At 42.1% G+C, this 27,717-nt stretch overlaps 4 protein-coding genes across 4 annotated transcripts; 3 read left to right on the forward strand and 1 right to left on the reverse strand.

Annotated features, from left to right (window-relative positions):
- The first annotated feature begins 1,060 nt into the window (after positions 1-1,060).
- On the forward strand, positions 1,061-8,494 carry LOC139451813 (uncharacterized). The gene is made up of 2 exons (XM_071233114.1): positions 1,061-2,064; positions 7,396-8,494. The coding sequence occupies exons 1-2, from the start codon at positions 1,061-1,063 to the stop codon at positions 8,492-8,494; spliced, it is 2,103 nt and encodes a 700-aa protein (XP_071089215.1).
- Positions 8,495-13,062: 4,568 nt separating this feature from the next.
- On the forward strand, positions 13,063-14,148 carry LOC139451814 (uncharacterized). Its single transcript, XM_071233115.1, has one exon. The coding sequence runs from the start codon at positions 13,063-13,065 to the stop codon at positions 14,146-14,148; it is 1,086 nt and encodes a 361-aa protein (XP_071089216.1).
- Positions 14,149-18,400: 4,252 nt separating this feature from the next.
- On the reverse strand, positions 18,401-18,850 carry LOC139451815 (uncharacterized). Its single transcript, XM_071233116.1, has one exon. It carries the CDS (start codon positions 18,848-18,850, stop codon positions 18,401-18,403), a length of 450 nt encoding a protein of 149 aa, XP_071089217.1.
- Positions 18,851-20,668: 1,818 nt separating this feature from the next.
- On the forward strand, positions 20,669-21,754 carry LOC139451816 (uncharacterized). The gene has a single exon (XM_071233118.1). The coding sequence runs from the start codon at positions 20,669-20,671 to the stop codon at positions 21,752-21,754; it is 1,086 nt and encodes a 361-aa protein (XP_071089219.1).
- Positions 21,755-27,717: the final 5,963 nt, after the last annotated feature.

The following is a 27,717-nucleotide window of genomic DNA, read 5'->3' on the forward strand; positions in this document are numbered from 1 at the left end:
TATCGCCTTATAGCATAGCATATATAGCATATAGCATATAAACGCCACCTAAACACAGCATCCCCATAATCCAAACATATACCATTTAATCACCCTTAAACATGTTTAGAACGTAAATATGTTTAATAAAGTGTACGTCATCAGGCTATAAGTCAAATATATATATATATATTGAAATCAGATGTGATTCACAGGCACTTGCGTAACATATATACCATAAGGACTTGGTAACAATATTAACTATTAAAATGTACAAGCAAACTAAGCTAATAGTGACTAGTAAAATTACAACTAGTGACGAAAACAGTCTCCGTAGAACAGGGCGTAGCGTGAGAAAATACAAATCTAGAGGTTGCAGGTGCGAATTCCATCGAAAGTTTAAAATTCTTTCAGTTCACCAATGTGTTATTGCTGTATGCCAAATAATATTTCTCTCATACAGGCAGCTGACGATGAAAGTACACCTGATTACTACTTAACCTTTTTTAGTTAGTGACCATAGGCTACATGGTAACAAAATACAAACTGATCAGTAAAATCTACTAACATGTTAGTGTCTGATGGGTCAGTAACTTAGTTAACTTCCATAATTCCTGTCAACCCAAATTGTCCTTCTACTTTGAATATCTGCAGATTGTAGATGTTAAAGTATACTGTAGGACACTGCATCACGACAAATAGGTATAACAGCCTGCAGCATATACATCAATATAATCTTTTGATATTTTGTAACTCCTTCAATGATCGGATTGAATAATGGTCCATCAATTAAGGGTGTATAAAACATATGACGGGTAACAACAACACAAGGCTTAGGCCGGAGTACCCCCGGGGTACACGTAACAATCAGGGAAGTTCACACGACGCGTCACAGTCTCACATGCAGTTGAGGAAGTGATTGCGAAATGTTATCGACAGCACATAAAATCTTTGACTTCATTAGCGTAGTGTTCTCCGATTGGTGGAAGAGTCACACCTTCGGCCCGCTTATGATAAATAGTCTCTGTTGATCAGAGCCATCAGTTGTTTTTCACATTCCTCTTCCAGTAAGTACATCAACATGTTTGGAAGAACCTTGTCTTGTTGTGTTGCCATGGTGCTTGTTTCCATGACAACGGGTCAAGGTCAACAAGGGATGTCCCCGTGTCAAAATAACTTTGTTCAAAACCTCAACACATGTGTTCAAAATAGTCAGATGGACTTTAATAACTTTTTATACTTGTTGACAAACGGGACAAATGGACAAGCGCCCGACAGTCCGGACACGTTCAGACAAGATGCTTGTAGCAAGCAGGAGGCGTTGCTTCAGTGCGGTGTGGAGTTCATGAGGACATTGATCAACTCTACGATGTGTGCCCCGAGCCAAACACAACAGGATCAGAGACCCCTCATCGACAGACAGTTCCGTTCCCTCTTCGGATCTCTGGACGCGATGTGCGCACACCCATGTCGCCGAACTCTCACCGAGGATCTACGTCAGTGTTATGTTGACGCCAACCTTGACCCCACCCTCTTCCTCTCCAACTCTACCATGGGCCGCGGTGCCATCATCGGGACCACAGCGGATCAGGCTGACATTTTCTGTAAAAACAAAGACTCTCTCGTGACATGCATGAAACAGAAGAGAGACGACTGTCCTGAATCTCCCATGATTCTCCGCGCCATCGGCCTTGACATTGAATCTATGGACAAAGGTGTTGGAGTACTGTGCGCTCACCCTGACGTGTACCTCAACGGCATCGACTGTTTTGCGGAACCCACAGACGCTGTTGTGTCGTGCCAGCAGACAATGAACCAGAAGACCATGGAGTTGATGATGACGGCAGAACAACAGAACCTCAAAGAGGACCAGTTCTTCAACAGATTCTGTGATGTCCGTCTGGAGCACGTCAGCTGTGATCTGGAAGCCTGGAGCAAAAAGAACCACAAGTCTTGTGCGGATGCCGTCATTGGTTTGAGGACGGAGTTGGAGTGTGGTCTTCTTCCAGACAACTGTGGTACAACTCATAAACAGACCATTGACAAGGTCTGTCACCATGAAAACTATAAGAAGGACATGAGACCGTTTAACAGTGGCACCATACTTTCAGCCACAATGGGGACAGTGTCATGTTTGTTCTTTCATGTTCTTTCTTCATTTCACTGAGTGTAGAACATTGTTAAAGAATGTCATGGTTCATAGTTTGTGATCACTTACAGATCTGTACGTGTGTATATTCATATATAAGTTTTTTGTATCTGAATAAAACCCTACTTTTACACTTTGTTCTCAATACTTGAAATACATTAATAGAGCGTATATATTGTTTAACAATCCTTATGGGCTGTTCAGAACACCTGGGTGAAGGTGATGCGAACACTTTTTACAAGAAGGTATACATTTGTAATGTTAAGTTGACACGATATACGACTTTTCCATTCAACGAGAGTTAGGTCACAAGACCGCGAAATTGAGGTTCGTAAGAGACTGTATTCTTGAAATGACCCGTACACTGACGGATACTTCCACATTCCCGGGGGAACCCCTGGGAATTCCCTAGCACGAATACAGAAGCGTTATCGCTGATTATTTAGACCCTTTAATTTTAAGGATGAAGCCCATTTCTGGTGTCCCCCGCCGTAATATTGCTGGAATATTGCTAAAAGCGGCGGAAAACCATACTCACTCAAATTTAATTTTGAACTCAGCGGTTTAGAATACATCCAAAAATGTCAGAGAGCTTAACTGCATGATCGTTTACGAATATCCTCACTACGACCCATCCCAGTGAATAAATCGAAGAAATGAACATCCAAACTATCGTAGTATCGACTCGATCCCTGTCTGGGGCTGACAGTGACAGTCTACAGCAATCCATGCATTTACTTTAATATCAATTTGACATACCTTTATAATCAACTTTCAATGATCGGCCAATTGAACAATGATGATTGACACATGTAACCGCCACAGATTCTTCGGAAATCTCTTCCTTCACGATTATCATGTCTGCCATTTTGACGTCTTGTACGTGATGTAAATGTATTAAGACGCGCTATCATTGCGACTGATTTACTGAGGTAGTTCCTAACATACTTTTTTCATCTAATGGTGTTATAATTTGAATTTATTACCTACGAGAGGTCATAAAAGGATTGACTGTGTATTTTTACGGGTTTTCCGGGTAGCGAATTCTTACAAAAAATTCTAGTCCGCTTCGGTGGGCGTGGCTTAATATTTTACATTCATTGGGAAATGAATAACACGTGACCAATTCAGCTGATCAGAATGAAGGCATTTCAATGAACACAACAAAAATTTAATTCTAAAACGTCACGAGACAACTGTGTAGTGTTTCCGTTATCCGGGCGGCATTGTTGACGTCATTCGAATCTTATCGTGACGTGACGTCACACTAGAAACGAAGTCATAGCTGTTGACGTCATTCGACAAATTGTGGTTCCGCCGCTGTTGCGACTCGCTCTCCTTATAAGTAAACACTAAAATGCGTTTCTGTATGTAGACATAATCTTCGGTAATAATTAGAACATTATATTCGAGTTCATGTCATACTATGTTTACGACACTCGGGTCTAAATTCCGGAATTTAGACACTCGTGTCGTACGCATAGTATGGCATGAACACGAATATAATATACTCTATATATATTTGTAGTGAACAAACTATGTAAAAATGTAACAAACAGATATAAAGCAAGTTGGGCATACATACGTCTCCTCTCTTTTTGAGGAACTATTTTATTCCACAATACAGCTGGTTGTTGTTTGGCTGTCAGTGTAAACATGAAGTCACAGGAACCACTTTAAATACAGTTGTGTATAGATCTAGCACTACACCCTTCGATGTAAAAATAGTATTTCTGCCAAATGCTCACATTGAGTGAGTGAGAGGGTGAGTGAGTGAGTGAGTGAGTGAGTGTTGAACTGTATTTCAGTTATATGACTACATTTAAGCTTAATACAATGCAGCTACCAGGCATATATAATTCCCATTAGCAAGAAAGTGGTGCTAATGATAATTCTGTCCAGTCAAAACATAACAGCTGATTCGTTCACTAATCTATGCCTGTTTTGTACTCAACCATCACAATCTCCATCAGAAGCCCCACCACAATCCGCAACTCAATTCCCAGCACAATCCTCATCACAAGGCCAATCATAATCCCCATCACAATCTCCATCACAATCCCCATCACAATCCCCATAACAAGGCCCATCACAATCCCAATAACAAGGTCCATCACAATCTCCATCACAACCCCATCACAATCCCAATTACAAAGCCCATCACAATCTCCATCACAATCCCCATCACAATCCCCATAACAAGGCCCATTTCAATCCCAATCACAAGCCCCATCACAATCTCCCATCACAATCACAATCACAATCCCCATAACAAGGCCCATCACAATCTCCATCACAAGCCCCATCACAATCCCCATTACAACCCTATAACAAGGCTAATCTCAATCCCAATCATAAGCCCAATCACAATCTCCCATCACAAGCCCCATCACAATCCCAATAACAAGGCCCATCACAAGACCCATAACAATCCCCATCACATTCCCCATAACAAGGCTTATCACAATTCCCATCATAATCCCCATTACAACCCCAAACACAATCTGTAACTCAATTCCTATCACAATCCTCATAGCAAGGACCATCTCAATCCCCATCACAATCTCCATCACAATCCCCATAACAAGGCCCATCACAATCTCCATCACAATCCCGATCACAATCCCCATAATAAGGCCCATCTCAATCCCAATCACAAGCCCTATCACAATCACCCATCACAAGCCCCATCACAATCCCCATAACAAGGCCCATCACAATCTCCATCACAAGCCTCATCACAATCCCTATAACAAGGCCAATCTCAATCCCAATCACAAGCCCAACCACAATCTCCCATCAAAAGCCCCATTACAATCCCCATAACAATCCCCATCACAATCCCCATAACAAGGCCTATCACAAGCCCCATCATAATCCCCATCATAATCCCCATCACAATCCCAAACACAATCAGTAACTCAATTCCCATCACAATCCTCATAGCAAGGCCCATCTCAATCCCCATCACAATCTCCATCACAATTCCCATAACAAGCCCCATCACAATCCCGATAACAAGGCCTATCACAATCCCCATTACAAGGCCATCACAATCTCCCATCACAATCCCCATCACAATCCCCATAACAAGGCCAATCATAATCCCCATAACAAGCCCCATCACAATCCCCATAACAAGGCCCATCACAATCTCCCATCACAAGCCCCATCGCAATCACAATAACAAGGCCCATCACAATCTCTCATCACAATCCCCATCACAATCCCCATTACAAGCCCCATCACAATCCCCATAACAAGGCCCATCTCAATCCCCCTAACAAGGCCCATCACAATCTCCATCACAATCCCCATCACAATCCCTATAACAAGGCCAATCTCAATCCCAATCTCAATCCCAATCACAAGCCCCATCACAATCTCCCATCACAATCCCCATAACAATCCCCGTCACAATCCCCATCACAAGCCCCATCACAAGCCCCGTCACAATCTCCATAACAAGGCCAAACTCAATCCCAATCACAAGCAGTGAGTGAGTGAGTATGGTCTTTGTTCGAGGAATATATCCGTGAGTGTCAGCAGAAATGAACACTAGCCTAGACATCTACAGCCACGCAAAGCTGATATCACGTATCTTTACAGATACCTATTATTTAAAACAATATAAAAATAATATATTATGACTCGCGTACTTTCTCATCTGGTCACGTCACTTTTCTGTTTGGCCTACCTTTAGAATACAGTACCACAAACTTATCAAACACGTCACAGTAACCTGTGACGTAATTTGTAGTATTTTGTTGCCAGTCACACCGTCGAAACAATGCCCTGTGGCGTCAGGGGTCATCGAGGGTGCATAAGCTAGTTTATGAAAGCACTTTTATTTTCAATAGTTAGTTAGTTTCATGTTTTTCAGATAGGTGTCAAGTCTGATTAGTTAACTCAGGCAACTCAGGTGAAAAAGTATGGGGATACGAGAAGTTGGAACTAATAATTAGTAACAGCGGCCAGAAGGTTAGTAAACAGCGAATTTACTATCCTGGTAGATTTCAGGAAGATGCTGAAGATTGGTAATATCACTTATTCAATAAGTATAATACCTTAAAAATGAAAACACTGTTATTTTTGTGTTTCTATCCTAAACGGAATGCACATTTGGTGTGTTCTATCTGAACATGTTTAGGGTCTAAACACATGAAATGAGTTATCGCCTTATAGCATATAAACGCCACCTAAACACAGCATCCCCATAATCCAAACATGTACCATTTAATCACGCTTATACATGTTTAGAATGTAAATATGTTAAAAAAGTGTACGTCATCAGGCTATAAGTCAAATATGAATGTGATGTATAATAATATATATATTGAAATTAGATGTGCAAATCTGATTCACAGGCACTTGCATAACATATATACCATAAGGACTTGGTAACAATATTAACAATAAAAATGTACAAGCAAACTAAGCTAATAGTGACTAGTAAAATTACAACTAGTGACGAAAACAGTCTCCGTAGAACAGGGCATAGCGTGAGAAAATACAAATCTAGAGGTTGCAGGTGCGAATTCCATCGAAAGTTTAAAATTCTTTCAGTTCACCAATGTGTTATTGCTGTATGCCAAATAATATTTCTCTCATACAGGCAGCTGACGATGAAAGTACATCTGATTACAACTTAACCTTTCAGATCAGTAAAATGTACTAATATGTTAGTGTCTGATGGGTCAGTAACTTAGTTAGAAAACTTTACAAACTCTTTCTGTCAGTGTTGTTGACAAGAAGCATGATCACAGCCCGCGAGTCTGTGACCTTAACCTTTACTGTTATGTTTCCATAGTTCCTGTCAACCCAAATTGTCCTTCTACTTTGAATATGTGCAGATTGTAGATGTTAAAGTATACTGTAGGACACTGCATCACGACAAATAGGTATAACAGCCTGCAGCATACACATCAATATAATCTGTTGATATTTGGTAACTCCTTCAATGATCGGATTGTATAATGGTCCATCAATTAAGGGTGTATAAAACATATGACGGGTAACAACAACACAAGGCTTAGGCCGGAGTACCCCCGGGGTACACGTAACAATCAGGGAAGTTCACACGACGCGTCACAGTCTCACATGCAGTTGAGGAAGTGATTGCGAAATGTTATCGACAGCACATAAAATCTTTGACTTCATTAGCGTAGTGTTCTCCGATTGGTGGAAGAGTCACACCTTTGGCCCGCTTATGATAAATAGTCTCTGTTGATCAGAGCCATCAGTTGTTTTACACATTCCTCTTCCAGTAAGCACATCAACATGTTTGGAAGAACCTTGTCTTGTTGTGTTGCCATGGTGCTTGTTTCCATGACAACGGGTCAAGATCAACAAGGGATGTCCCCGTGTCAAAATAACTTTGTTCAAAACCTCAACACATGTGTTCAAAATAGTCAGATGGACTTTAATAACTTTTTATACTTGTTGACAAACGGGACAAATGGACAAGCGCCCGACAGTCCGGACACGTTCAGACAAGATGCTTGTAGCAAGCAGGAGGCGTTGCTTCAGTGCGGTGTGGAGTTCATGAGGACATTGATCAACTCTACGATGTGTGCCCCGAGCCAAACACAACAGGATCAGAGACCCCTCGTCGACAGACAGTTCCGTTCCCTCTTCGGATCTCTGGACGCAATGTGCGCACACCCATGTCGCCGAACTCTCACCGAGGATCTACGTCAGTGTTATGTTGACGCCAACCTTGACCCCACCCTCTTCCTCTCCAACTCCACCATGGGCCGCGGTGCCATCATCGGAACCACAGCGGATCAGGCTGACATTTTCTGTAAGAACAAAGACTCTCTCGTGACATGCATGAAACAGAAGAGAGACGACTGTCCTGAATCTCCCATGATTCTCCGCGCCATCGGCCTTGACATTGAATCTATGGACAAAGGTGTTGGAGTACTGTGCGCTCACCCTGACGTATACCTCAACGGCATCGACTGTTTTGCGGAACCCACAGACGCTGTTGTGTCGTGCCAGCAGATAATGAACCAGAAGACCATGGAGTTGATGATGACGGCAGAACAACAGAACCTCCAAGAGGACCAGTTCTTCAACAGATTCTGTGACGTCCGTCTGGAGCACGTCAGCTGTGATCTGGAAGCCTGGAGCAAAAAGAACCACAAGTCTTGTGCGGATGCCGTCATTGGTTTGAGGACGGAGTTGGAGTGTGGTCTTCTTCCAGACAACTGTGGTACAACTCATAAACAGACCATTGACAAGGTCTGTCACCATGAAAACTATAAGAAGGACATGAGACCGTTTAACAGTGGCACCATACTTTCAGCCACAATGGGGACAGTGTCATGTTTGTTCTTTCATGTTCTTTCTTCATTTCACTGAGTGTAGAACATTGTTAAAGAATGTCATGGTTCATAGTTTGTGATCACTTACAGATCTGTTCGTGTGTATATTCATATACAAGTTTTTTGTATCTGAATAAAACCCTACTTTTTACACTTTGTTCTCAATACTTGAAATACATTAATAGAGCGTATATATTGTTTAACAATCCTTATGGGCTGTTCAGAACACCTGGGTGAACTCAGCGGTTTAGAATACATCACAAAATGTCAGAGAGCTTGACTGCATGATCGTTTACGAATATCCTCACTACGACCCATCCCAGTGAATAAATCGAAGAAATGAACATCCAAACTATCGTAGTATCGACTCGATCCCTGTCTGGGGCTGACAGTGACAGTCTACAGCAATCCATGCATTTACTTTAATATCAATTTGACATACCTTTATAATCAACTTTCAATGATCGGCCAATTGAACAATGATGATTGACACATGTAACCGCCACAGATTCTTCGGAAATCTCTTCCTTCACGATTATCATGTCTGCCATTTTGACGTCTTGTACGTGATGTAAATGTATTAAGACGCGCTATCATTGCGACTGATTTACTGAGGTAGTTCCTAACATACTTTTTTCATCTAATGGTGTTATAATTTGAATTTATTACCTACGAGAGGTCATAAAAGGATTGACTGTGTATTTTTACGGGTTTTCCGGGTAGCGAATTCTAACAAAAAATTCTAGTCCGCTTCGGTGGGCGTGGCTTAATATTTTACATTCATTGGGAAATGAATAACACGTGACCAATTCAGCTGATCAGAATGAAGGCATTTCAATGAACACAACAAAAATTTAATTCTAAAACGTCACGAGACAACTGTGTAGTGTTTCCGTTATCCGGGCGGCATTGTTGACGTCATTCGAATCTTATCGTGACGTGACGTCACACTAGAAACGAAGTCATAGCTGTTGACGTCATTCGACAAATTGTGGTTCCGCCGCTGTTGCGACTCGCTCTCCTTATAAGTAAACACTAAAATGCGTTTCTGTATGTAGACATAATCTTCGGTAATAATTAGAACATTATATTCGTGTTCATGTCATACTATGTTTACGACACTCGGGTCTAAATTCCGGAATTTAGACACTCGTGTCGTACGCATAGTATGGCATGAACACGAATATAATATACTCTATATATATTTGTAGTAAACAAACTATGTAAAAATGTAACAAACAGATATAAAGCAAGTTGGGCATACATACGTCTCCTCTCTTTTTGAGGAACTATTTTATTCCACAATACAGCTGGTTGTTGTTTGGCTGTCAGTGTAAACATGAAGTCACAGGAACCACTTTAAATACAGTTGTGTATAGATCTAGCACTACACCCTTCGATGTAAAAAAATAGTGATATAAAAATTACAAGAATCGACTTTCAGTAACGTTTACCATATGCATGTATAGGTTCTTTTGCCCTCCAGTTTTATTTGATCACACGCAATATATTTACACCAGGAGCATTCACGAACTTCTACACTGAACGGCCATGCAGTGTGGACAAGTTCTATTCACTGACGAGTCTCGTTTTCACCCCAGCCACAGCGATGGACGGATTCGAGGGTACCGACGTCGAGGTGAACGTTACGTCAATGATTGTGTCATGGAAGAAGATCCGTTCGGGGGCGGCAGCGTTATGGTATGGGGTGGGATTACAGCAAAACAGAGGACCCGTTTGATAGTGGTAGAGGGAAATGTCATTGGACAGCGCTACCGCGACGAGATCATCGGCACTGTTTTTCTACCGTTTTTGCGTCGTCATGGCGCAGGCATTACCTTTCAACATGACATATTTACTGTTTTGGTTGCACTAGTATTTCTGTCAAATGCTCACATTGAGTGAGTGAGAGGGTGCGTGAGTGAGAGAGTGAGTGTTGAACTGTATTTCAGTTATATGACTACATTTAAGCTTAATACAATGCAGCTACCAGGCATATATAATTCCCATTAGCAAAAAAGTGGTGCTAATGATAATTCTGTCCAGTCAAAACATAACAGCTGATTCGTTCACTAATCTATGCCTGTTTTGTACTCAACCATCACAATCTCCATCAGAAGCCCCACCACAATCCGCAACTCAATTCCCATCACAATCCTCATCACAAGGCCAAACATAATCCCCATCACAATCTCCATCACAATCCCCATAACAAGGCCCATCACAATCCCAATCACAAGGCCCATCACAAGCCCCGTAACAAGGCCCGTCACAATCTCCCATCACAAGCCCCATCACAATCACAATAACAAGGCCCATCACAATCTCTCATCACAATCCCCATCACAATCCCCATAACAAGGCCCATCACAATCCCAATCACAAGGCCCATCACAATCTCCAATCACAAGCCCCATCACAATCCCAATTACAAGGCCCATCACAGTCCCCAAAACAAGGCCCATCACAATCTCCCATCACAATCCCCATAACAAGGCCCATCTCATTCCCAATCACAAGCCCCATCACAATCACCCATTACAAGCCCCATCACAATCCCCATCACAAGGCCCATCACAACCTCCATCACAATTCCCATCACAATCCCCATCACAATCCCTATAACAAGGTCAATCTCAATCCCAATCTCAATCCCAATCACAAGACCCATCACAATCTCCCATCACAATCCTCATAACAAGGCACATCACAATCCCCATCACAAGCCCCGTCACAATCTCCATAATAAGGCCAAACTCAATCCCAATCACAAGCAGTGAGTGAGTGAGTATGGTCTTTGTTCGAGGAATATATCCGTGAGTGTCAGCAGAAATGAACACTAGCCCAGACATCTACAGCCACGCAAAGACGATATCACGTATCTTTACAGATACCTATCATTTAAAACAATATAAATATAATATATTATGACTCACGTACTTTCTCATCTGGTCACGTCACTTTTCTGTTTGGCCTACCTTTAGAATACAGTACCACAAACTTATCAAACACGTCACAGTAACCTGTGACGTAATTTGTAGTATTTTGTTGCCAGTCACACCGTCGAAACAATGCCCTGTGGCGTCAGGGGTCATCGAGGGTGCATAAGCTAGTTTATGAAAGCACTTTTATTTTCAATAGTTAGTTAGTTTCATGTTTTTCAGATAGGTGTCAAGTCTGATTAGTTAACTGAGGCAACTCACGTGAAAAGTATGGGGATACGAGAAGTTGGAACTAAGAATTAGTAACAGCGGCCAGAAGGTTAGTAAACAGCGAATTTACTATCCTGGTAGATTTCAGGAAGATGCTGAAGATTGGTAATATCAGTTTTTCAATAAGTATAATGCCTTAAAAATGAAAACACTGTTATTTTTGTGTTTCTATCCTAAACGGAATGCACATTTGGTGTGTTCTATCTGAACATGTTTAGGGTCTAAACACATGAAATGAGTTATCGCCTTATAGCATATAAACGCCACCTAAACACAGCATCCCCATAATCATAAACATGTACCATTTTAATCACGCTTAAACATGTTTAGAATGTAAATATTTTAAAAAAGTTTACGTCATCAGGCTATAAGTCAAATATGAATGTGATGTATAATAATATATATATTGAAATTAGATGTGCAAATCTGATTCACAGACACTTGCATAACATATATACCATAAGGACTTGGTAACAATATTAACAATAAAAATGTACAAGCAAACCAAGCTTATAGTGACTAGTAAAATTACAACTAGTGACGAAAACAGTCTCCGTAGAACGGCGTAGCGTGAGAAAATACAAATCTAGAGGTTGCAGGTGCGAATTCCATCGAAAGTTTAAAAATCTTTGAATTCATCAATGTGTTATTGCTGTATGCCAAATAATATTTCTCTCATACAGGCAGCTGACGATGAAAGTACATCTGATTACAACTTAACCTTTTTTAGTTAGTGACCATATGCTACATGGTAACAAAATACAAACTGATCAGTAAAATCTACTAACATGTTAGTGTCTGATGGGTCAGTAACTTAGTTAGAAAACTTTACAAACTCTTTCTGTCAGTGTTGTTGACAAGAAGCATGATCACAGCCCGCGAGTCTGTGACCTTAACCTTTACTGTTATGTTTCCATAGTTCCTGTCAACCCAAATTGTCCTTCTACTTTGAATATGTGCAGATTGTAGATGTTAAAGTATACATACTGTAGGACACTGCATCACGACAAATAGGTATAACAGCCTGCAGCATACACATCAATATAATCTGTTGATATTTTGTAACTCCTTCAATGATCGGATTGAATAATGGTCCATCAATTAAGGGTGTATAAAACATATGACGGGTAACAACAACACAAGGCTTAGGCCGGAGTACCCCCGGGGTACACGTAACAATCAGGGAAGTTCACACGACGCGTCACAGTCTCACATGCAGTTGAGGAAGTGATTGCGAAATGTTATCGACAGCACATAAAATCTTTGACTTCATTAGCGTAGTGTTCTCCGATTGGTGGAAGAGTCACACCTTTGGCCCGCTTATGATAAATAGTCTCTGTTGATCAGAGCCATCAGTTGTTTTTCACATTCCTCTTCCAGTAAGTACATCAACATGTTTGGAAGAACCTTGTCTTGTTGTGTTGCCATGGTGCTTGTTTCCATGACAACGGGTCAAGATCAACAAGGGATGTCCCCGTGTCAAAATAACTTTGTTCAAAACCTCAACACATGTGTTCAAAATAGTCAGATGGACTTTAATAACTTTTTATACTTGTTGACAAACGGGACAAACGGACAAGCGCCCGACAGTCCCGACGCGTTCAGACAAGATGCTTGTGGCAAGCAGGAGGCGTTGCTTCAGTGCGGTGTGGAGTTCATGAGGACATTGATCAACTCTACGATGTGTGCCCCGAGCCAAACACAACAGGATCAGAGACCCCTCGTCGACAGACAGTTCCGTTCCCTCTTCGGATCTCTGGACGCAATGTGCGCACACCCATGTCGCCGAACTCTCACCGAGGATCTACGTCAGTGTTATGTTGACGCCAACCTTGACCCCACCCTCTTCCTCTCCAACTCCACCATGGGCCGCGGTGCCATCATCGGGACCACAGCGGATCAGGCTGACATTTTCTGTAAGAACAAAGACTCTCTCGTGACATGCATGAAACAGAAGAGAGACGACTGTCCTGAATCTCCCATGATTCTCCGCGCCATCGGCCTTGACATTGAATCTATGGACAAAGGTGTTGGAGTACTGTGCGCTCACCCTGACGTGTACCTCAACGGCATCGACTGTTTTGCGGAACCCACAGACGCTGTTGTGTCGTGCCAGCAGATAATGAACCAGAAGACCATGGAGTTGATGATGACGGCAGAACAACAGAACCTCCAAGAGGACCAGTTCTTCAACAGATTCTGTGACGTCCGTCTGGAGCACGTCAGCTGTGATCTGGTAGCCTGGAGCAAAAAGAACCACAAGTCTTGTGCGGATGCCGTCATTGGTTTGAGGACGGAGTTGGAGTGTGGTCTTCTTCCAGACAACTGTGGTACAACTCATAAACAGACCATTGACAAGGTCTGTCACCATGAAAACTATAAAACGGACATGAGACCGTTTAACAGTGGCACCATACTTTCAGCCACAATGGGGACAGTGTCATGTTTGTTCTTTCATGTTCTTTCTTCATTTCACTGAGTGTAGAACATTGTTAAAGAATGTCATGGCTCATAGTTTGTGATCACTTACAGATCTGTACGTGTGTATATTCATATATAAGTTTTTTGTATCTGAATAAAACCCTACTTTTTACACTTTGTTCTCAATACTTGAAATACATTAATAGAGCGTATATATTGTTTAACAATCCTTATGGGCTGTTCAGAACACCTGGGTGAACTCACCGGTTTAGAATACATCCAAAAATGTCAGAGAGCTTGACTGCATGATCGTTTACGAATATCCTCACTGCGACCCATCCCAGTGAATAAATCGAAGAAATGAACATCCAAACTATCGTAGTATCGACTCGATCCCTGTCTGGGGCTGACAGTGACAGTCTACAGCAATCCATGCATTTACTTTAATATCAATTTGACATACCTTTATAATCACCTTTCAATGATCGGCCAATTGAACAATGATGATTGACACATGTAACCGCCACAGATTCTTCGGAAATCTCTTCCTTCACGATTATCATGTCTGCCATTTTGACGTCTTGTACGTGATGTAAATGTATTACAACGCGCTATCATTGCGACTGATTTACTGAGGTAGTTCCTAACATACTTTTTTCATCTAATGGTGTTATAATTTGAATTTATTACCTACGAAAGGTCATAAAAGGATTGACTGTGTATTTTTACGGGTTTTCCGGGTAGCGAATTCTTACAAAAAATTCTAGTCCGCTTCGGTGGGCGTGGCTTAATATTTTACATTCATTGGGAAATGAATAACACGTGACCAATTCAGCTGATCAGAATGAAGGCATTTCAATGAACACAACAAAAATTTAATTCTAAAACGTCACGAGACTACAGTGTAGTGTTTCCGTCATCCGGGCGGCATTGTTGACGTCATTCGAATCTTATCGTGACGTGACGTCACACTAGAAACGAAGTCATAGCTGTTGACGTCATTCGACAAATTGTGGTTCCGCCGCTGTTGCGACTTGCTGTCCTTATAAGTAAACACTAAAATGCGTTTCTGTATGTAGACATAATCTTCGGTAATAATTAGAATATTATATTCGAGTTCATGTCATACTATGTTTACGACACTCGGGTCTAAATTCCGGAATTTAGACACTCGTGTCGTACGCATAGTATGGCATGAACACGAATATAATATACTCTATATATATTTGTAGTGAACAAACTATGTAAAAATGTAACAAACAGATATAAAGCAAGTTGGGCATACATACGTCTCCTCTCTTTTTGAGGAACTATTTTATTCCACAATACAGCTGGTTGTTGTTTGGCTGTCAGTGTAAACATGAAGTCACAGGAACCACTTTAAATACAGTTGTGTATAGATCTAGCACTACACCCTTCGATGTAAAAAATAGTGATATAAAAAATGACAAGAATCGACTTTCAGTAACGTTTACCATATGCATGTATAGGTACTTTTGCCCTGCAGTTTTATTTGATCACACGCAATATATTTACACCAGGAGCATTCACGAACTTGGCAAACTATACTCAACAACAAAAGTTCCTGTGACACCAATATTTTAGTGTATTTTTCAAACAAGTAAAGTTCGGTTTTCAATATTGTAGTACATGTATGGAATCAAGTCACACAAACGCAACTGCTACAGAAAAGCATGCATTCCATGCAAAAGTTGACTTTTATGCAAGCCCCATGCATTTCACTACCCAAGAATGGGTATAAAAACATGTGCGTTAACAGGAATCCATATGCATTGTTTAGCATCGCAGGATCGAGCCGACGTGATGTTGCAAGACAATTTAACGTCCACAGAAACACCATTTGGTGTTTATGGCAACGTTGGCAACAGACGAATTCAGTCAGAGACCATCCTCGGAGTGGCAGGCCAAGCGTAACCAATATTCGAGAAGACAACTGGATTCGAACAACACACCTACGAAATCGATTCTGCCAGCAACAGTTACTGCAAGAAGCACCCCTGGCCTTCGACGAATATCTTCACAAACCGTACGTCTTCGCCTCAGATGTGCAGGGATTGTCGCCAGAAGACCCGCCTGACGTCCCATTTTGACAGGAAACCAACGTTAAGCATCACGTCTACTCTGGTGCAGACAGCTTCTACGCTGAACGGCCATGCAGTGGGGACAAGTTCTATTCACTGAGTCTCGTTTTCACCTCAGCCACAGCGATGGACGAAATCGAGTGTACCGAAGTCGAGGTGAACGTTACGTCAATGGTTGTGTCATGGAAGAAGATCCGTTCGGGGGCGGCAGCGTTATGGTATGGGGTGGGATTACAGCAAAACAGAGGACCCGTTTGATAGTGGTAGAGGGAAATCTCAATGAACAGCGCTACCGCGACGAGATCATCGGCACTGTTTTTCTACCGTTTTTGCGTCGTCATGGCGCAGGCATTACCTTTCAACATGACATATTTACTGTTTTGGTTGCACTAGTATTTCTGTCAAATGCTCACATTGAGTGAGTGAGTGGGTGTGTGAGTGAGTGAGTGAGTGTTGAACTGTATTTCAGTTATATGACTACATTTAAGCTTAATACAATGCAGCTACCAGGCATATATAATTCCCATTAGCAAGAAAGTGGTGCTAATGATAATTCTGTCCAGTCAAAACATAACAGCTGATTCGTTCACTAATCTATGCCTGTTTTGTACTCAACCATCACAATCTCCATCACAAGCCCCACCACAATCCGCAACTCAATTCCCATCACAATCCTAATCACAAGGCCAATCATAATCCCCATCACAATCTCTCATCACAATCCCCATAACAAGGCCCATCACAATCCCCATCACAAGGCCATCACAATCTCCAATCACAAGGCCAATCACAATCCTCATCACAAGGCCAATCATAATCCCAATCACAATCTCCATCATAATCCCAATCACAATCTCTCATCACAACCCCTATCACAATCCCCATCACAAGGCCATCACAATCTCCCACCACAAGGCCAATCACAATCCTCATCACAAGGCCAATCATAATCCCCATCACAATCTCCATCATAATCCCCATCACAATCTCTCATCACAACCCCCATCACAATCCCCATAACAAGGCCCATCACGAGGCCCATCACAAGCCCCATCACAGTCCCCATATCAAGGCCCATCACAAGCCCCATCATAATCCCCATCATAATCCCTATCACAATCTCTCATCAAAATCCCCATAACAAGGCCCATCACAAGCCCCATCACAATCCCCATAAAAATCCCCATAACAAGGCCTATCACAAGCCCCATCATAATCCCCATCATAATCCCCATCACAATCCCCACCACAATCCGTAACTCAATTCCCATCACAATCCTCATCGCAAGGCCCATCTCAATCCCCATCACAATCTCCATCACAATCCCCATAACAAGGCCCATCACAATCTCCCATCACAAGCACCATCACAATCTCCCATCACAAGCACCATCACAATCCCAATAACAAGGCCCATCACAATCTCCCATCACAAGCCCTATCACAATCTCCATCACAATCCCCATAACAAGGCCCATCACAATCTCCCATCACAAGCCCCATCACAATCCCAATAACAAGGCCCATCACAATCACCATCACAAGGCCATCACAATCCCCATCACAATCCCCATCACAAGCCCCATCACAATCTCCAATCACAAGCTCCATCACAATCCCCATAACAAGGCCCATCACGATCCCCATCACAAGCCCCATCAAAAGGCCCATCACAAGCCCCATCACAAGCCCCATCACAAGGCTCATCACAATCACCATCACAATCCCCATCACAAGCCCCATCACAATCTCCCATCACAAGCTCCATCACAATCCCCATAACAAGGCCCATCACAATCCCCATAACAAGGCCCATAACAAGGCCCATCACAATCCCGATCACAAGCCCCATAACAAGGCCCATAACAAGCCCCATAACAAGGCCCATCACAATCGCCATCACAATCCCCATCACAAGCCCCATCACAATCTTCATCACAAGCCCCATCACTATCCCCATAACAAGGCCCATCTCAATCGCAATCACAGTCTTTGTTCGAGGAATATATCCGTGAGTGTCAGCAGAAATGAACACTAGCCCAGACATCTACAGCCACGCAAAGACGATATCACGTATCTTTACAGATACCTATTATTTAAAACAATATAAATATAATATATTATGACTCGCGTACTTTCTCATCTCGTCACGTCACTTTTCTGTTTGGCCTACCTTTAGAATACAGTACCACAAACTTATCAAACACGTCACAGTAACCCACAGTAACCCATCACAAGCCCCATAACAAGGCCCATCACAAGCCCCATCACAATACCCATTACAAGGCACATCACAACCCCCATCACAAGCCACATAACAAGGCCCATCACAATCCCCATCACAAGCCCCATCACAAGGCCCATCACAAGCCCCATAACAAGGCCCATCACAATCCTGATCACAAGCCCCATCACAATCCCCATAACAAGGCACATCACAATCCCCATCACAAGCCCCATCACAACCCCCATTACAAGCCCCATAACAAGGCACATCACAATCCCCATCACAAGCCCCATAACAAGGCCCATCACAAGCCCCATCACAAGGCCCATCACAATCCCCATAACAAGGCACATCACAATCCTGATCACAAGCCCCATCACAATCCCCATCACAAGCCCCATCACTATCCCCATAACGAGGCCTATCTCCATCGCAATCACAAGCAGTGAGTGAGTGAGTATGGTCTTTGTTCGAGGAATATATCCGTGAGTGTCAGCAGAAATGAACACTAGCCCAGACATCTACAGCCACGCAAAGACGATATCAAGTATCTTTACAGATACCTATTATTAAAAACAATATAAATATAATATATTATGACTCGCGTACTTTCTCATCTCGTCACGTCACTTTTCTGTTTGGCCTACCTTTAGAATACAGTACCACAAACTTATCAAACACGTCACAGTAACCTGTGACGTAATTCGTAGTATTTTGTTGCCAGTCACACCGTCGAAACAATGCCCTGTGGCGTCAGGGGTCATCGAGGGTGCATAAGCTAGTTTATGAAAGCACTTTTATTTTCAATAGTTAGTTAGTTTCATGTTTTTCAGATAGGTGTCAAGTCTGATTAGTTAACTGAGGCAACTCACGTGAAAAGTATGGGGATACGAGAAGTTGGAACTAATAATTAGTAACAGCGGCCAGAAGGTTAGTAAACAGCGAATTTACTATCCTGGTAGATTTCAGGAAGATGCTGAAGATTGGTAATATCACTTATTCAATAAGTATAATGCCTTAAAAATGAAAACACTGTTATTTTTGTGTTTCTATCCTAAACGGAATGCACATTTGGTGTGTTCTATCTGAACATGTTTAGGGTCTAAACACATGAAATGAGTTATCGCCTTATAGCATATAAACGCCACCTAAACACAGCATCCCCATAATCATAAACATGTACCATTTATTCACGTTTAAACATGTTTAGAATGTAAATATGTTAAAAAAGTGTACGTCATCAGGCTATGAGTCAAATATGAATGTGATGTATAATAATATATATATTGAAATTAGATGTGCAAATCTGATTCACAGACACTTGCATAACATATACACCATAAGGACTTGGTAACAATATTAACAATAAAAATGTACAAGCAAACTAAGCTTATAGTGACTAGTAAAATTACAACTAGTGACGAAAACAGTCTCCGTAGAACAGGGCGTAGTGTGAGAAAAATACAAATCTAGAGGTTGCAGGTGCGAATTCCATATGAAATCTTTGAATTCATCAATGTGTTATTGCTGTATGCCAAATAGTATTTCTCTCATACAGGCAGCTGATGATGAAAGTACATCTGATTACAACTTAACCTTTTTTAGTTAGTGACCATAGGCTACTGATCAGTAAAATCTACTAACATGTTAGTGTCTGATGGGTCAGTAACTTAGTTAGAAAACTTTACAAACTCTTTCTGTCAGTGTTGTTGACAAGAAGCATGATCACAGCCCGCGAGTCTGTGACCTTAACCTTTACTGTTATGTTTCCATAGTTCCTGTCAACCCAAATTGTCCTTCTACTTTGAATATGTGCAGATTGTAGATGTTAAAGTATACATACTGTAGGACACTGCATCACGACAAATAGGTATAACAGCCTGCAGCATACACATCAATATAATCTGTTGATATTTTGTAACTCCTTCAATGATCGGATTGAATAATGGTCCATCAATTAAGGGTGTATAAAACATATGACGGGTAACAACAACACAAGGCTTAGGCCGGAGTACCCCCGGGGTACACGTAACAATCAGGGAAGTTCACACGACGCGTCACAGTCTCACATGCAGTTGAGGAAGTGATTGCGAAATGTTATCGACAGCACATAAAATCTTTGACTTCATTAGCGTAGTGTTCTCCGATTGGTGGAAGAGTCACACCTTTGGCCCGCTTATGATAAATAGTCTCTGTTGATCAGAGCCATCAGTTGTTTTACACATTCCTCTTCCAGTAAGTACATCAACATGTTTGGAAGAACCTTGTCTTGTTGTGTTGCCATGGTGCTTGTTTCCATGACAACGGGTCAAGGTCAACAAGGGATGTCCCCGTGTCAAAATAACTTTGTTCAAAACCTCAACACATGTGTTCAAAATAGTCAGATGGTCTTCAATAACTTTTTATACTTGTTGACAAACGGGACAAATGGACAAGCGCCCGACAGTCCCGACGCGTTCAGACAAGATGCTTGTGGCAAGCAGGAGGCGTTGCTTCAGTGCGGTGTGGAGTTCATGAGGACATTGATCAACTCTACGATGTGTGCCCCGAGCCAAACACAACAGGATCAGAGACCCCTCATCGACAGACAGTTCCGTTCCCTCTTCGGATCTCTGGATGAGATGTGCGCACACCCATGTCGCCGAACTCTCACCGAGGATCTACGTCAGTGTTATGTTGACGCCAACCTTGACCCCACCCTCTTCCTCTCCAACTCCACCATGGGCCGCGGTGCCATCATCGGGACCACAGCGGATCAGGCTGACATTTTCTGTAAGAACAAAGACTCTCTCGTGACATGCATGAAACAGAAGAGAGACGACTGTCCTGAATCTCCAATGATTCTCCGCGCCATCGGCCTTGACATTGAATCTATGGACAAAGGTGTTGGAGTTCTGTGCGCTCACCCTGACGTGTACCTCAACGGCATCGACTGTTTTGCGGAACCCACAGACGCTGTTGTGTCGTGCCAGCAGACAATGAACCAGAAGACCATGGAGTTGATGATGACGGCAGAACAACAGAACCTCCAAGAGGACCAGTTCTTCAACAGATTCTGTGACGTCCGTCTGGAGCACGTCAGCTGTGATCTGGAAGCCTGGAGCAAAAAGAACCACAAGTCTTGTGCGGATGCCGTCATTGGTTTGAGAACGGAGTTGGAGTGTGGTCTTCTTCCAGACAACTGTGGTACAACTCATAAACAGACCATTGACAAGGTCTGTCACCATGAAAACTATAAGAAGGACATGAGACCTTTTAACAGTGGCACCATACTTTCAGCCACAATGGGGACAGTGTCATGTTTGTTCTTTCATGTTCTTTCTTCATTTCACTGAGTGTAGAACATTGTTAAATAATGTCATGGTTCATAGTTTGTGATCACTTACAGATCTGTTCGTGTGTATATTCATATATAAGTTTTTTGTATCTGAATAAAACCCTACTTTTTACACTTTGTTCTTTATACTTGAAATACATTAATAGAGCGTATATATTGTTTAACAATCCTTATGGGCTGTTCAGAACACCTGGTGAGGTGAGGTTCGTAAGAGACTGTATTCTTGAAATGACCCGTACACTGACGGATACTTCCACATTCCCGGGGGAACCCTAGCACGAATACAGAAGCGTTGTCGCTGATCATTTAGACCCTTTAATTTTAAGGATGAAGACCATTTCTGGAGTCCCCCGCCGTGATATTGCTGGAATATTGCTAAAAGCGTCGGAAAACCATACTCACTCAAATTTAAGTTTGAACTCAGCGGTTTAGAATACATCCAAAAATGTCAGAGAGCTTGACTGCATGATCGTTTACGAATATCCTCACTGCGACCCATCCCAGTGAATAAATCGAAGAAATGAACATCCAAACTATCGTAGTATCGACTCGATCCCTGTCTGGGCTGACAGTGAAAGTCTACAGCAATCCATGCATTTACTTTAATATCAATTTGACATACCTTTATAATCACCTTTCAATGATCGGCCAATTGAACAATGATGATTGACACATGTAACCGCCACAGATTCTTCGGAAATCTCTTCCTTCACGATTATCATGTCTGCCATTTTGACGACTTGTACGTGATGTAAATGTATTACGACGCGCTATCATTGCGACTGATTTACTGAGGTAGTTCCTAACATACTTTTTTCATCTAATGGTGTTATAATTTGAATTTATTACCTACGAGAGGTCATAAAAGGATTGACTGTGTATTTTTACGGGTTTTCCGGGTAGCGAATTCTTACAAAAAATTCTAGTCCGCTTCGGTGGGCGTGGCTTAATATTTTACATTCATTGGGAAATGAATAACACGTGACCAATTCAGCTGATCAGAATGAAGGCATTTCAATGAACACAACAAAAATTTAATTCTAAAACGTCACAAGACAACAGTGTAGTGTTTCCGTTATCCGGGCGGCATTGTTGACGTCATTCGAATCTTATCGTGACGTGACGTCACACTAGAAACGAAGTCATAGCTGTTGACGTCATTCGACAAATTGTGGTTCCGCCGCTGTTGCGACTTGCTCTCCTTATAAGTAAACACTAAAATGCGTTTCTGTATGTAGACATAATCTTCGGTAATAATTAGAACATTATATTCGTGTTCATGTCATACTATGTTTACGACACTCGGGTCTAAATTCCGGAATTTAGACACTCGTGTCGTACGCATAGTATGTCGTGAACACGAATATAATATACTCTATATATATTTGTAGTGAACAAACTATGTAAAAATGTAACAAACAGATATAAAGCAAGTTGGGCATACATACGTCTCCTCTCTTTTTGAGGAACTATTTTATTCCACAATACAGCTGGTTGTTGTTTGGCTGTCAGTGTAAACATGAAGTCACAGGAACCACTTTAAATACAGTTGTGTATAGATCTAGCACTACACCCTTCGATGTAAAAAATAGTGATATAAAAAATGACAAGAATCGACTTTCAGTAACGTTTACCATATGCATGTATAGGTACTTTTGCCCTGCAGTTTGATTTGATCACACGCAATATATTTACACCAGGAGCATTCACGAACTTGGCAAACTATACTCAACAACAAAAGTTCCTGTGACACCAATATTTTAGTGTATTTTTCAAACAAGTAAAGTTCGGTTTTCAATATTGTAGTACATGTATGGAATCAAGTCACACAAACGCAACTGCTACAGAAAAGCATGCATTCCATGCAAAAGTTGACTTTTATGCAAGCCCCATGCATTTCACTACCCAAGAATGGGTATAAAAACATGTGCGTTAACAGGAATCCATATGCATTGTTTAGCATCGCAGGATCGAGCCAACGTGATGTTGCAAGACAATTTAACGTCCACAGAATCACCATTTGGTGTTTATGGCAACGTTGGCAACAGACGAATGCAGTCAGAGACCATCCTCGGAGTGGCAGGCCAAGCGTAACCAATATTCGATAAGACAACTGGATTCGAACAACACACCTACGAAATCGATTCTGCCAGCAACAGTTACTGCAAGAAGCACCCCTGGCCTTCGACGAATATCTGCACAAACCGTACGTCTTCGCCTCAGATGTGCAGGGATTGTCGCCAGAAGACCCGCCTGACGTCCCATTTTGACAGGAAACCACCGTTAAGCAGCACGTCTACTCTGGTGCAGACAGCTTCTACGCTGAACGGCCATGCAGTGGGGACAAGTTCTATTCACTGACGAGTCTCGTTTTCACCTCAGCCACAGCGATGGACGAAATCGAGTGTACCGAAGTCGAGGTGAACGTTACGTCAATGGTTGTGTCATGGAAGAAGATCCGTTCGGGGGCGGCAGCGTTATGGTATGGGGTGGGATTACAGCAAAACAGAGGACCCGTTTGATAGTGGTAGAGGGAAATCTCAATGAACAGCGCTACCGCGACGAGATCATCGGCACTGTTTTTCTACCGTTTTTGCGTCGTCATGGCGCAGGCATTACCTTTCAACATGACATATTTACTGTTTTGGTTGCACTAGTATTTCTGTCAAATGCTCACATTGAGTGAGTGAGTGGGTGAGTGAGTGGGAGAGTGAGTGTTGAACTGTATTTCAGTTATATGACTACATTTAAGCTTAATACAATGCAGCTACCAGGCATATATAATTCCCATTAGCAAGAAAGTGGTGCTAATGATAATTCTGTCCAGTCAAAACATAACAGCTGATTCGTTCACTAATCAATGCCTGTTTTGTACTCAACCATCACAATCTCCATCACAAGCCCCACCACAATCCGCAACTCAATTCCCATCACAATCCTCATCACAAGGCCAATCATAATCCCCATCACAATCTCTCATAACAAGCCCCATCACAATCCCCATATCAAGGCCCATCACAAGCCCCATCATAATCCCCATCATAATCCCTATCACAATCTCTCATCAAAATCCCCATAACAAGGCCTATCACAAGCCCTATCACAATCCCCATAACAATCCCTATAACAAGGCCTATCACAAGCCCCATCATAATCCCCATCATAATCCCAATCACAATCTCTCATCAAAATCCCCATAACAAGGCCTATCACAAGCCCCATCATAATCCCCATCATAATCCCCATCACAAGCCCCACCACAATCCGTAACTCAATTCCAATCACAATCCTCATCACAAGGCCCATCTCAATCCCCATCACAATCTCCATCACAATCCCCGTAACAAGGCCCATCACAATCCCCATAACAAGGCCCATCACAATCTTCCATCACAAGCCCCATCACAATCCCAATAACAAGGCCCATCACAAGCCCCATCACAATCTCCATCACAATCCCCATAACAAGGCCCATCATAATCCCCATAACAAGGCCCATCACAATCTCCCATCACAAGTCCCATTACAATCCCAATAACAAGGCCCATCACAATCACCATCACAAGGCCATCACAATCCCTATCACAAGCCCCATCACAAGCCCCATCACAATCTCCCATCACAAGCTCCATCAAAATCCCCATTACAAGGCCCATCACAATCCCCATCACAAGCCCCATCAAAAGGCCCATAACAAGGCCCATCACAATCTCCATCACAAGCCCCATTACAAGGCACATCACAATCCCCATGACAAGGCACATCACAAGCCCCATCACAAGCCCCATCACAACCCCCATCACAAGCCCCATCACAAGGCACATCACAATCCCCATCACAAGCCCCATCACAAGGCCCATCACAAGCCCCATCACAATCCCCATCACAAGCCCCATCACAATCCCAATAACAAGGCCCATCACAATCACCATCACAAGGCCCCATCACAATCCCCATCACAAGCCCCATCACAATCTCCCATCACAAGCTCCATCACAATCCCCATAACAAGGCCCATCACGATCCCCATTACAATCCCCATCACAAGCCCCATCACAATCCCCATCACAAGCCCCATCACAAGCTCCATCACAATCTCCCATCACAAGCTCCATCACAATCCCCATAACAAGGCCCATCACGATCCCCATCACAATCCCCATCACAATCCCCATCACAAGCCCCATCACAAGCCCGATAACAAGGCACATCACAATCCCCACCACAAGCCCCATCACAAGGCCCATAACAAGCCCCATAACAAGGCACATCACAATCCCCATCACAAGCCCCATAACGAGGCCCATCACAAGCCCCATCACATTCCCCATCACAAGCCCCATCACTATCCCCATAACGAGGCCTATCTCAATCGCAATCACAAGCAGTGAGTGAGTGAGTATGGTCTTTGTTCGAGGAATATATCCGTGAGTGTCAGCAGAAATGAACACTAGCCTATACATCTACAGCCACGCAAAGACGATATCAAGTATCTTTACAGATACCTATTATTTAAAACAATATAAATATACTATATTATGACTCGCGTACTTTCTCATCTCGTCACGTCACTTTTCTGTTTGGTCTACCTTTAGAATACAGTACTACAAACTTTTCAAACACGTCACAGTAACCTGTGACGTAATTCGTAGTATTTTGTTGCCAGTCACACCGTCGAAACAATGCCCTGTGGCGTCAGGGGTCATCGAGGGTGCATAAGCTAGTTTATGAAAGCACTTTTATTTTCAATAGTTAGTTGGTTTCATGTTTTTCAGATAGGTGTCAAGTCTGATTAGTTAACTGAGGCAACTCACGTGAAAAGTATGGGGATACGAGAAGTTGGAACTAATAATTAGTAACAGCGGCCAGAAGGTTAGTAAACAGCGAATTTACTATCCTGGTAGATTTCAGGAAGATGCTGAAGATTGGTAATATCACTTATTCAATAAGTATAATACCTTAAAAATGAAAACACTGTTATTTTTGTGTTTCTATCCTAAACGGAATGCACATTTGGTGTGTTCTATCTGAACATGTTTAGGGTCTAAACACATGAAATGAGTTATCGCCTTATAGCATATAAACGCCACCTAAACACAGCATCCCCATAATCATAAACATGTACCATTTATTCACGCTTAAACATGTTTAGAATGTAAATATGTTAAAAAAGTGTACGTCATCAGGCTATGAGTCAAATATGAATGTGATGTATAATAATATATATATTGAAATTAGATGTGCAAATCTGATTCACAGACACTTGCATAACATATACACCATAAGGACTTGGTAACAATATTAACAATAAAAATGTACAAGCAAACTAAGCTTATAGTGACTAGTAAAATTACAACTAGTGACGAAAACAGTCTCCGTAGAACAGGGCGTAGTGTGAGAAAAATACAAATCTAGAGGTTGCAGGTGCGAATTCCATCTGAAATCTTTGAATTCATCAATGTGTTATTGCTGTATGCCAAATAGTATTTCTCTCATACAGGCAGCTGATGATGAAAGTACATCTGATTACAACTTAACCTTTTTTAGTTAGTGACCATAGGCTACTGATCAGTAAAATCTACTAACATGTTAGTGTCTGATGGGTCAGTAACTTAGTTAGAAAACTTTACAAACTCTTTCTGTCAGTGTTGTTGACAAGAAGCATGATCACAGCCCGCGAGTCTGTGACCTTAACCTTTACTGTTATGTTTCCATAGTTCCTGTCAACCCAAATTGTCCTTCTACTTTGAATATGTGCAGATTGTAGATGTTAAAGTATACATACTGTAGGAAACTGCATCACGACAAATAGGTATAACAGCCTGCAGCATACACATCAATATAATCTGTTGATATTTGGTAACTCCTTCAATGATCGGATTGTATAATGGTCCATCAATTAAGGGTGTTTAAAACATATGACGGGTAACAACAACACAAGGCTTAGGCCGGAGTACCCCC

Source organism: Haliotis cracherodii, unplaced genomic scaffold, assembly GCF_022045235.1.
Source record: "Haliotis cracherodii isolate W230 unplaced genomic scaffold, xgHalCrac1.p SCAF_9, whole genome shotgun sequence".
Classification (NCBI taxonomy): Eukaryota; Metazoa; Mollusca; class Gastropoda; order Lepetellida; family Haliotidae; genus Haliotis; species Haliotis cracherodii.

Bases quoted from the DNA above. Each gene is read 5' to 3' on its own strand.
- LOC139451813 (XM_071233114.1), top strand. From the start codon at position 1,061: ATGTTTGGAAGAACCTTGTCTTGTTGTGTTGCCATGGTGCTTGTTTCC. The intron at 2,065-7,395 runs GTTTAACAGTGG...TTCCTCTTCCAG, and splicing joins TATAAGAAGGACATGAGACC to TAAGCACATCAACATGTTTG.
- LOC139451814 (XM_071233115.1), top strand. From the start codon at position 13,063: ATGTTTGGAAGAACCTTGTCTTGTTGTGTTGCCATGGTGCTTGTTTCC.
- LOC139451815 (XM_071233116.1), bottom strand. From the start codon at position 18,850: ATGGAGATAGGCCTCGTTATGGGGATAGTGATGGGGCTTGTGATGGGG.
- LOC139451816 (XM_071233118.1), top strand. From the start codon at position 20,669: ATGTTTGGAAGAACCTTGTCTTGTTGTGTTGCCATGGTGCTTGTTTCC.